The sequence below is a fragment of the Zootoca vivipara genome, chromosome 5 (assembly GCF_963506605.1).
Source record: "Zootoca vivipara chromosome 5, rZooViv1.1, whole genome shotgun sequence".
NCBI lineage: Eukaryota > Metazoa > Chordata > Lepidosauria > Squamata > Lacertidae > Zootoca > Zootoca vivipara.
The window spans coordinates 80,993,810-81,006,176 of record NC_083280.1 but is presented as its reverse complement, the minus strand read 5'-3'; the positions used below and the strand labels follow the sequence as shown (position 1 = coordinate 81,006,176).

Sequence of the window (12,367 nt, the reverse complement as noted above, 5' to 3'; positions counted from 1 at the left end):
CCTCCATACATGCTGCCCAGGTTTGCATCCTGAGATCACTTCAGTGCTGCTAATGCAGCTGTTTGGCTTCAGCAACTTTGTAACGTATATTCATTTTGAATAGCTGCATGGTCCTTATAAAGTTGTGAATCTTGATTTCCTTTCCATTTTCAACAAGAGGAATGAGGGTCAAAATTCATACTGTTCCTGGGCTGGTGAGTAGAGTGACCATATGCCCTGCTTTGCAAAGGTGAAGTTGCCTATCAACAGTTAGTACCTGAACACAGGGGCATAGGGAGACGCCACGACACCTGGGGTGGCAAATTGCCATGCACCCGGGGGCGCGGTGTTGCTCCGTAATGACACATGCGTGCGCAGTCAGCACAGGGTCACGGTGACGTCACTGTGACCCTGTGCTGACTGCGTATGTGTTGGATCTGGCGCTTGCGCAGTCCGATCGGGGTGCCGCTGGCCTGCGGCGGCTCCACAGAGCGCCGCTCATGCACAGCGGCCCGTTAAGGGGTGCTGAGCGCGTGCGGAACACCATGGAGCCACTGTACACCAGTGGCACCCCGAATGGACTGCACATTTGCGGGCGGAGGCGAGGGGTGGGCCAGGGAGGCTGAGTGTCTGTCACCCCCCCAGGGTGTCACTTGGGGCGGACCACCCCCCTGCCCCCCGCTTGCTCCACCCCTGCCTGGACAACAAACTGATCAGGCATACCAGCCATCCAGTCACAGTCTTTAATGCTGTACATTAGAAACAGAAATCATGTAAATTCAGCCCATCTTCATTTTAACTCCAAAGCGAGCCATGCCAATAAACTTTTCTACATAACTTTGTATGCAAGTTGGCACTCAGGAGGCCGTTTGAGTGCTCACTTTTTATGCTAATGACAGATTTAGTTCTGAAAATCCATTCCATGTTCATTGCTAGTTTATAGCCAAGAACAAACTATATCAATCTCTCAAATGGTATGTATACAAGACTCTTTTAAAAGCGTTCTTTTTCTGGTGCCAAGGACATGAGGTAAAGGACACTCCCAATTTGACAAACATGTGCATCATTGCTTATTTGTTGCTTAGGATCAATGCATCTTCCATCAAGATGCACTCAAACTGCCATATACTGTTGCTGGGTAAATGTCTTTCTTTCTCAGTTAGTTGGGCCTGTCTGGAATGTGATGATGTGACTGCCCCATGTATCCAGACCCTCCAAGTGTCCCTATTTTCCAGGGACAGTCCCAGATTTACAGAAGCCATCCCGGTTTCTGATTTGTTCCCAGAATGTCCCACTTTTCCTTAGGACGTCCCTATTTTCACCGGAAAATGTTGGAGGGTATGAAGTTATGTGACCCTGAGCCAAGGAGATAACTAACTATACAATCTTTAGAAGACATTTGATGGTAGTCCTGTATAGGGAAGTTTTTTTTTTAAAAAAATGTTTAATGTTTTATTTTTTATATATATGTTGGAAGTAAAGCCAGTCAGATGGATGGGGTATAAATAATAAAATTATGATGATGATGAAATAGGTCACCCCTATTTTCATCAGAGAAGTGTTGAAGGGTATGTGTATCTCCCTGGTACCAAAATAAGAGGGGGAATGGTCCCTCTAACTGGGAGGGAGCATCTAAGGTTCTACCAAATTTTTTGTTACTCTCGGATTAGAGTGTTGAAGTACTCATGACCTGTTTCTTGTCTGACAAAGAAGAAAGTGGTTTAGAAACATATGCAGGAGTACCTTTGGATCTGAGGGCTGCTGGAGGTCACTGGAGAAGCCTAGAGGTTCAGGTCTCTGGGCCAGCAGTTCCTTATCTCTTAATACTCCCTATAGTATTAGTCGATGATGTTTTCATATTAGGCAGGGCTGTGAGGTTGACCGATTGTAGTTTGCCTAGCTTGCTCATGACTGAAGTAAGATTGGAAACTGGGAATTCCTGCTTCTAGCTCGAACCCTTAGACGCTGTATTACACCAGTCTTCTTTTTGAATCACATTTCTTTGAGAATCACATGACTGCAATTACCTGTTTGAAATGCATGCACCAGGTAGCCATTTTTCCTTTTTTTAAACACCTTTTTCTCTCCTTGCCCCACATAAACTACTGTATGGAAGGAAACACAAGGCATAACATGCTGTATAAGAAGATAAAACATGAAGCAATCCTTCCGTTCAATTTAATGCAGTCTTCTCTGTGAGGCAGTGCTTTCAGGCTACATTAATTCTGAACACAATTGAATGGTATCATCTTTGTGCTGTTCCGTTGGAGGGACGTTCTGTGAAAAATAGGAAAGTGTTTAGTTTATAGACTTGGGAGGACAAGGGGATTTTTTTAAATAAAAAAAATAGAGTTAATAATAGCTCATCCTTCATTTCAAGAATATGAGTGAACTAATGGGCAGTGGGTAAAATAATGGCGTTTCTTCACACCTATTCATTGACTTTTGTATGCTGTAGGATCATATATGACAATATGACCTGGACAATTACACAAACTTGTTATCTCTCTGGGCACATCTACTTTGGTTTAAGAGTAATTTCTTCTCTTTTGCAAAACTTGTAGAACTGTAGTGTGTTGTAGTGAACAGAGTGTTGGACTTAAACCAGGAAGACCTGAGTTATAAACCTCCTCTATCATCATGACTCCTAAAGAGCACTGGAGTAGCATAGATTAGTTACCAACTCTCAGCCTAACCCATCTTGCAGGGCTATTTTAAATATAAAATAGGGAGGGAGAACACCACCATATACAGCAACTTGAGAACAAGTTGTATTTAGAAAGTGCATTTCTGAGGGAGGCTTAGGATACCTCAGCACCCTTAGCAAGCTGAATTTTCCAGGAGCGGTGGCTGCGGCGGTAGGGACAGCGGCGGTGGGAAGTTCCAAGCTTGATATTACAATTCCCTCCCCCCCCCCGCGTTCCCCGTGCATAGCTGCCAAGTTATCCCTTTTTTTAAGGGAAATTCCCTTATGCTGAATAGGCTTCCTCGTGAGAAAAGGGAAAACTTGGCAGCTATGTCCCCGTGGCGTCCTGGGAGGAAAGAATGTTGTATAGGATCTGTTTCTTAGATGGCCAACAGATGGCGCCATTGCTACACAAAAGGATATGTCATCTGTTCCTTTGATGTCCAAGAGAGGGCGCTATTTTTATGCAAAATCAGGTGTTTACCTCTCACAGGTGTGACATCTATATAATCTAAGTTTATACAAACACTCCCCTAGTGGAATGCAACATTGTGTCAAAATTTCAACGCAATCGGTCAAGCGGTTTTGGAGGTAGCTGGCGGTGTACGAATGGGGATATTTTATTTATATAGATGCATCTCTGGGTTATTTGTGGGGCATAGGAATTTGTTCCATCCCCCCCAATATAGTCCATCCCATCACATGGGCTGAGAGACGGTGACCCACAGCTGAAAAAGGTTGCTGACCCCTGCATTAGATTGTAGTGAAATCTCGTATATATGGAGTTGATTGTGCTTTGGAGTGACATGCAATTCAATTCAGACATGGAAGCCATCGCTTAATATTGCCTTTCTCAAGCAGCAAGTATGTAGGCATGAACTAGGCCCCAGTTTGAAGAGGAGGTAGTCCCATTTGGACTTCCTTCATCGCCATTTCCCTTTCATACTGAATGTGGTGACCCTGTTGCTGCTTTGTAAAATATCCAGTACTGAAAGTACTTGGAGTGTAGTCAAATTTTATTTCTTTTGAAGAAAGCTCATCAAGATTAAATAATGCATGGCACATAAATTTTACTTGGCTTGTTTAAGGCAGCGCACGTTAATTAAGCTAACAGGAGTCAAGAGCAGCCAGAATACATGGCAAACCAGCGAGTGATTTCTAAAAATAAATATAGCATTACTACACATCCTCTTAATGTAATAATGCTATAATATGTTGGTGACGTTTCCAGTGTGTGGTGTGATTTCACCCCAGAACATGTTGATCCAACATTGTAAGACAGAGCCTGTCATGCCTTAGAACTGGGGGTGGGGGGGTGGGAGAAAGGTGGGTGCTGAACAACATCCCAGTCTCTGAGTGGTGTGAGATTCCAGGAGTTCCAGGCGCTTACAGTGTTGGTGTTTCCTTTTGGAAATGAGGCACAGTGGAGGCCATGGTGTCTTCATGATACATGATTTATGCAAATGATTTATTAAAAGCATTAGCACCCCAAAATGGTCTTGTTTCTCCCATAGCTTGAGCCTTGGATTCAAATGGAAATCAACCAGTGCTCTGCCTTTCTGCCTTTCCAGCTTGCTGCTTTGCTTCTCCATCACACCACGTTCCCTTCCCCACTGCCCAATCTATGGTTACCTAGAATTGCAACCATTTGCTCTAGTTCAGTGATCAGCACAGTGATGGGCAAAGCTATCTGTGGACACCTGGTGGTTTTTAAAGGGGCCAGATCCAGCATGTGGACTGCCAGTTTTTCGCCCTTAGAATCATAGAATCATAGAGTTGGAAGAGACCACAAGGGCCATCCAGTCCAACCCCCTGCCAAGCAGGAAACACCATCAAAGCATTCCTGACAGATGGCTGTCAAGCCTCTGCTTAAAGACCTCCAAAGAAGGAGACTCCACCACACTCCTTGGCAGCAAATTCCACTGTCGAACAGCTCTTACTGTCAGGAAGTTCTTCCTAATGTCTTACTGTCAGGAAGTTCTTCCTAATGTTTAGGCAGAACCTTCTTTCTTGTAGCTTGAATCCATTGCTCCGTGTCCGCTTCTCTGGAGTAGCAGAAAACAACCTTTCATCCTCTTCTATATGACATCCTTTTATATAATTGAACATGGCTATCATTTCACCCCTTAACCTTCTCTTCTCCAGGCTAAACATGCCCAGCTCCCTAAGCCGTTCCTTGATTTACTTCATTCTAGGTTTCTACTAGAAAACTACTTGTCAGCTTTTATGTGGGTAATGTTCTGGCCTCATCAACACACTCTAGCCAGCTAAACTCACATCCAATCCACACTTCCATTTAAACCCATCGTCAGCTTTATTAACGGCTTGAAATCAATTTTAACAGTAAATAATTTAGAAATGCAGATGACCAGGCTGCAACTCAGTGTGGCAGAGAAGGCCAGAGGCAATCAGTTTTAACTAGGTCTAAACAGGATTAGATAACCTACACAAGAGCAACCAACTGAAGATACTAGATACAGTACTAAGGATTGATCAGATGCTAAGGGGTTGCAGAAGGAAAATTGAAACAGTTCTAAACGCATACACTAGGGGGCAATATAACAAACAACACAGTACCCATTTGGGGGCAGAACACATAATAAGAGTTTAATTTGAGAGCCAGGATAGTGTAGCAGCTAGAGTCTGGGAAAGTTCACGTTTAAATCCTCACATACCTTACTGAGTGAGCTTGGACCACTCCCTGTCTCTACCTCACAGGGTTGCTGTAAGGGATAAAGGAAAGAGGGGAACATTGCATACGCTATCCTGAGCTCTTTGGAGAAAGGGTGAGATAAAATGAATGTAGTAATAATGGTATTGATTCTGATATGCTTGTTAATGTTTTTTTCCCCCATTTGCATGACTAAAGGCGACTTCACATATGATGTATGTGTGTGTTTTATAACTAGATCTACATGCATCAGGGTCGGGGAGCCTCTCTGATGTGCACATGGTTTCCCCCCGCAACAAGTATACACAGCTTTCAAATCATGCATTTTTCTCTGCTGTTGGGCTGCAATTATAAATGACCATAGACTAAGCAGGGGAAGTGCATGCATCCAATTGGATCATGTTTTGGAATTTTTCACTGCACGCTGTTGCCCAACAGAAAGGGCAAGGTGCTTTCCTATATGAAACTGGATGACCGAGCAGTAAAAAACAATCACAAAGCAATAGGAGAATCTGTGCACAAAGATTAGCTGGGCATAGGCAGGCTATGTACTGTGGGCAAGCCTGAGTTTTTTGCTCTGTCTGTGTGGATTTAAGATTCTGCCGGGATACTGAAAGTCAGACACTGGGATAAGGCAGTAATTAAAATACTGCGTTATGATATCAAGAGCAGGAGTCTGTTTTTGTAATCAATAAAAGGTGTCAGACAGCCAAATAGCTGGAAGTTACAATTCCCCAAACTCATGTGCAATGCTATTACACTGCAGCTTCATAGTTAATCAATTGCCTAACATCTGCGAAATGTCTCTTTGGAAAGATGTGGAGAGCTCATCCCCTCCTCTCCATGACCCTAAATAAATTCTGGGATAACAATAAATGCTGTTAACTTCATAGACACATTGAAAAGAGGCAACTGAAAACTGTTTCTCATACCTAATAGAAACTGGTGCTAACCAAATGACTGTGCGTGGAAAGTTTCCTTTTTATTTTTTTCTGAAGGAGCAATGAAGCAGAACCATCCATTTCATTACTGGAAATGACCCAATACCTCCCCCCCCCCAGAGTGGGCAGGGGGAGGGCAGTGGCTATTTCTTCTAGAGTTTTAAAATGAATTGCCAAATGAAAGCACACTTTGTTCCTCAGAACATTGCGGTAGGCAGAATGTTCATTCTCATTGGCTTAAAATATTCCTCCAGGTTGCTGAAAGATTGGGAAGGGTGGCTGCTTCTTTGTTATATAGTATTTCAAGTGTTTCACGCATATTGACCATGTTTGGACATAACACTGAACCACAGCTTAGTACTGCATGAATGAGCCAAACCTCTTTCTGGGCTCCTCTTCCCCTCTCTTTATTCTGCACTGCTTGAAGGAAGAATTCAGAATTACTTAGTTTTAAGTCAGCCATGCCTTCTTGAGTCATCTGAACTGAGATTTGTGGTTACCACTAACTGTGGTGAGGTTCAAATCAAACTAGCTTAATAAACTGCAGTTTGAAGCTGGCTTCTTTCGAAACGGACTACGGCCAGTGCTAAACCACAGTACCGAGTTCAGATGAAACAGGAAGCCATGGATAGCTAAAAATAAGAGGAAAAGCTTTCAAAATCCTCCTGGCTGTACAGCAAGGGAGAGTGTGTGTGAGCTGGGGAGGAGGCTAGGCAAATTCACGTAGTGTTTAGTGCTGTGTCCGAACTTGGCCACTGTCTCAGTGGTCCTTACTGGGAATCACTTTAAACACTGATTTTCCAGTTCTTAGTGTTCAGCTTTACAGGGCCAATCATTATCTCTGCAATGGAAGCCAATATTATCATTAAGACATGCTGAAAGGGCAGCACCAAAAACCAGAAAAGGGGCCAGAAGTCCAACAGGTGCAGGAGACGAACTTAGTATATTGTATATCCCAACAGGGGAATGTTACTACCATGTTGCCGATGGTGGGCAGAAACTGTGAAAAGTAGTTTGCATAAGTCCATCTGAAACAATTGTTTGGATCCACAGTGTCCCCTATGTGAGACAGTGAGGATTTGCTGATATTGCCAATGTCCCTCTTCTGCTTCAGTCCCCATGTCCTGGTGCATCCATTGTAACTTCCTCTTACCCTTGGAGGAATTTACGCAGAACACTCTGTGATTCTTTGGATCTAAGCCAATCATTATTTAGAAAGAAAGGGGGATTTCAGATGCTAATGTCCATGTGCAGAATTGTGATGATCAGAGTTGAATTCTGGGCGTATTCCCAGCCCTTTATTGATTTTGTTTTTCTCAGCAAAGCGGAACAAAACAAAGAAAAAAAGGAGAATTTGACATTTAGGCCAGCTTGAGTTGGAAGGCAGAGGTCTATCTCAAACTGGGGCAATGGCTGTACTTATGTGAGATGTTATTTCAGCGCCATTTCTTTTCCTATCAGCAGTAGAGTAGTGCTCTCCTAGTAGTTAGGCATTTCCCATTACAACTGATGTCTGCTGACTTGCCTTCTGGTGAGAGAAGTCAAACTGTGCAGGTATTAAGAGGCAAAGGTCAGCTGAAGACATGGTCTGACTGAGGATCAGGTATTCTCAGGCAAATTTGCCACTTTTTCTCCTGCCATGCAGTGTTGTTGTCCACTGGAGTTCTTTGGTTCTAGGCACAAGCTGTGCATACTTGGCGACGCTGAGTGCCACCCTTGGTCTCATTCAGGTACACTCAAGAGTTGGGGGTCACTGCAGCTTCCTAACCAGAGTACAATCAGTGTCAAGCCTCAGTTTGTTTCCACGTTATGTGTGAACCCGGCTGATTCCAAAGGGCAGCAAGATTGGGCTGTTGCCATGGCTCCTAGACCACTGAAGGGCCCACTTCCCCCAAAGTAGCACCATTTGTACTTTGACCAGAAAAAAAGGCTTCCTGCAATTATCCATACTGAAGAGAACTAGCAGTAAACAGAGTGTTGCACTTGATCCCAAGGCAAGTCCAACACTTTGGATTGACCTGGTTTGAGATTCCTGCTTAGCAATGAAGCACACCTGGGCGCATCCTTATTAATCAACCTACCCTATTTCAGGTGGTTCCTGTGATGATAAAATGGAGGAAACCACAATTATGGTATCTGAACTTCTTAAAGGACAAGCTGGGATATTAATGTGAAAAAAGAATGGAAAAGCAGAAAGCAGTGGCAGCAAAAGGTGAATGCTTTAGTTACAACATTTCTGTACTAGCAGACTGAACAATTTGGGGAAGGTGGTGAAGAGAGGTGTGATGTGGTAGCTGCTACCTGCATTCTTGGTGACACAGATTAATTAGATTCCTTCCAATCTGGGAACAACTGGTTTGAACAGAACCAATAAATGATTAAGAAGTTGCTTATAAAATCACAGAATTGTAGAGTGGGGGAGGAACAATGAGGGTCATCTAGTCCAACCCCCTGCAATGCAGGATATTTTTTTTGCCCGATGTAGAGTTTGAACCCACAACCCTGAGATTTAAGAGTCTCTACTTACAGAGCTATCCTGGAGTCTAATTTGCCTTAATAATAACTTGCTAGTTTGCGAATACCAACAGTTCCTGACAAATTTGTAAAATTTGAGGTGTGTTCTACCATAATCACTTCCTGTGCCAGGGAGTGACCCACAGTTTGTATGTTATGACAAGCATGTGGAAGCAGCGGTGGCTAGCAGGGTACGATCCTGCTTCCCCATGTGGTTTGTCTATGCACTTTGGTGAACTTGTGCATAACTTCTCTCAGTGTGGCTGAAGCTCTTTGCAATTCCTTGTTGACACAGGGCTTACCTTACTTATAACAAACTGGAGTTAGGATTATGGAATCATTTAGCAGGTGACCAGGACTATAACTTTTAACCCACTAATGTCACCTTTGGCATTAAATAGCAAGCTCCTTTTGCTTAGGATGCATATTGCTAGAACTGGTGGAAGAAACAATTCCATCTGCTTTTATGGAAACAAACTGGGGAAATGGTCCAGCTGTGTTCAGAAAAGGAAACACAATCAGCAGTGGCATCCTTCAAAATCTGATGCTCTTATGGTAAAAATGCTTACAGTATTTGCAGGAATTTGAAAGCAATTGCTTTGTTTGTAGGAAATGGTTTTAAGAGAATGAAACCTATTTTTTTTTACATTTTTTCTATTATATGTGTCCAGCAATTTTTAACACGTTAGAACTGTGGCAGCTATATTTGATATGAACATGAGCTTGCGAAACCTTAATTCCGCTTCTTTTTAAACCAAGGGGTGTGTTGCGGGTGTGGTGGTTATTCAAGGTCAGCAGCACTGAGAGGCAAAAGTGAGTCTGTCCAAGGCAATATTTATGAATGGGCTTTCATCTGCCTCTAATTGAAATTAGCATTGAGTCATTCCTGCCCCCCCCCCGCAGTAACTTTCCAAGGAGACAAATTTAACTTGACAGAGGAATAAAAGGTCTGAACTCAAGCTCTCCAAAAGAGTACAAAATGTGGCCAAGCTCGTAAATCACACTGCTAAATTGTAATGCATATCCTAATTGGTCTCAAGTTCCATTTTTAACCTTTCCTTTAGCATCATAAGGACAAGAAGGATATTTTAGCATGCAGCAGACGAGAGAGAGAGAGAGAGAGAGAGAGAGAGAGAGAGAGAGAGAGAGAGAGAGAGAGAGAGAGAGAGAGTTTAAAGCAGACTGAGGAAATGGACATTCTGAAGGGCTGCATATCTCTGCCCAGATCTCCTTCATGCTGCCCAAGTAGCTTAGATGGCTAAAATGAAGCCTCAGTTTCGGAGACAGCATAACTCCCGAGTATCAGGTGTTGGAAACAAGCAGCAGAAGAGAGTCATTGCCTTCATGCTTTGCTTGTGAGCTTCCCAGAGGGATCTAGCAGGCAGCTGATGGAATCAGAATGCTAGGCTAGATGAACCCGTGGTCTGATCCAGCAAGCCAATGCTTGATTTCTTTTTTAATGTTTTTTTTTTAAAAAAAATTCAAGTATTAATTTCAAGTAAGGACTACAGAGCTTAGGAGTTGTATAGAAGAGAAAGAAAAATAACAGCTGATGATTGTAGCAATGAGGCCATTCTTATGATCCCCAAAGAAGTGTAGAATCTAGTCAGGTATGAATTAGAGATGAAATAATTCTTTTGCCATATCTCAGAATTAATTATTCAAATGTTGAATGGAATAATTTAAAATTTGAAATTCAAATTCTAAAGTAAAAATTTACCTCAGGATTTGCAGCGCAAGGATTTGCTCACCCTCTCGGTGCGGCGGCGTTGCAGGACAGTGAGGGCTCTCCTCAGGCCCTGACAAGGGAATCACAGCATCAGTGTCCCGTCTGGATAGGTGGTGTGGGCATAAAACCTGTGCTGGATCAGGAGTTGGATCCTAGCCTGCACCCGGGATTGGCAAAAGGGGATGCTGGCTTGGACATGGGCTGGGCCCGGGGTGGGCGGAGCCAATGGAGCAGGAAGGCTTCCCTTGGGTCCACACCCTGGCCATTTAAACAGCCCGCACCTGGGGCCCTACCTGCTTTTCCATCATCGGGAAAAGTGCTTTGATCTTGTTGGTGCCTTCTCTTGGTTGTTTTGATGGGAAGAGACCAAATACAGTATATAATGTTCTCCACTTTGAAACGATACGAAATACCTTTGCAAGTGAACAATCAAATGCTATCCAATATTAAATAGGGGGTAATGTTGAGCATCCTAATACTCAAATATTCAAATAATATCCAATATGCATTTGGCAGCAAAATATGAGGAGAAACTTTGGGCGGAAATGAATTTCAGTTCCAGAATTCATTCGTTCTTTTCTGTGCACAGGCATATTTCATTTTTTTAAAAAAACAACTAGTCATGATGCATCTCTCTACCCTCTCAGAAAAGCGTGTGACAAATGAGACTCAAGCACATATTATTGACTCTGAATTTCTGCCCTGTCTTCCTTAATGGGCAGAGCACAAGGGTAGAATATCTGCTTTGTGTGCTGAAGATTCCATATTCAGATTCTGGCATCTCCAGATATAGCTGGGAGAGACCCTAGTTTATAATCCTGGAAAGTCACTGCCAGTCAGGGCAGACAATACTGAGCTGGATCGACCAATGGACTGATTCGGTATAAGCCAGTGTTGATGTTAATCTCTGTTGCAGAACACTAGCTCCCAACTGCCAAAAAAGCATCTGTCTGGTGCAAACTTGCACTACTGGAATGTGGCCAATACTGAATGCAGTCCATCAAGTAGGATAAAAGTAGTGCATATTCCCATTATATCAGCAACAGCAAAATGTATTGTGACACCTTAAATGCTAACAAAATTATTATGGCATAAAGGGTTCATGGACTAAAGTCTACTTCATCATCAGCATTACATTAAGTTATATTCACACCTTTCAAAATTAGTTCCAGTTGCGTTGCATCAGAAAGCCAGGCATGAACTGGCTGTTTGTTCAACAAGCAAACCTACCCACTCGACCATTGCCAAATTGCCATCTTGCTTTCCGTTTCAGCACACCATAACTCCAGATTCAAGAGCTTTCTTGGTGGGCCAATCTGTTACTGATTGTGCTAACCTGCGGAAGTATTCCCCAGAGTTACATCGGTTTCCTGTTTTGAGAAATTGCTTCTGCATGACTTCAGAGGCCAGCTTGGTATCTGGGATATTTCACTGGCTTCATCCCCATCCTAGTCATTGACTTGTTCGCCTTATTATTGCCTGAGAAGCAAAGACATGGTTAATTGTTTCATATGGACCATGAATTCTAGCGTCTTAAATGAACCGTGACTGTGAGTGAGGCTATGGCTCTTCCAGAACCGATGAACAATTGCTCTCATGTGGTGAGGAACTGACTATTCTTAATAGGCTACCGTCCAAAAGCTATGTATTCAAAATGTTACTTGGAAACTGGCTGGTTTCAAGGGATTACTGCAGACTACTGAGTTCAGGATTCCTGCTTAAGTTGGGGCAAACTGGGAGGTAAGCATCATGTTGGACTTTTTTTCTTATCAAGCAAAATCATTTCAAGATGTTTAGCTGTAGAAAAAGTATTAAACCCCCCCCCCCAAAAAAAACTAACCAAAAGA

General features: G+C 43.0%; 1 protein-coding gene across 5 annotated transcripts in view; it reads left to right on the top strand.

Annotated features, from left to right (window-relative positions):
- The window catches only part of LOC118096362 (heparan-alpha-glucosaminide N-acetyltransferase-like), a 179,474-nt gene that overhangs the window by 28,445 nt on the left and 138,662 nt on the right, over positions 1-12,367 (top strand). The window contains exon 2 of one of the 5 annotated variants that reach the window (XM_060275002.1): positions 8,369-8,489. The exons of the other annotated variants lie outside the window; for them this stretch is intronic. Within the exon in view, the coding sequence (XP_060130985.1) occupies positions 8,459-8,489 (31 nt within the window). The 5' untranslated portion in view covers positions 8,369-8,458. The remainder of the gene's footprint in view (positions 1-8,368; positions 8,490-12,367) is intronic. 5 annotated transcript variants of the gene reach the window in all.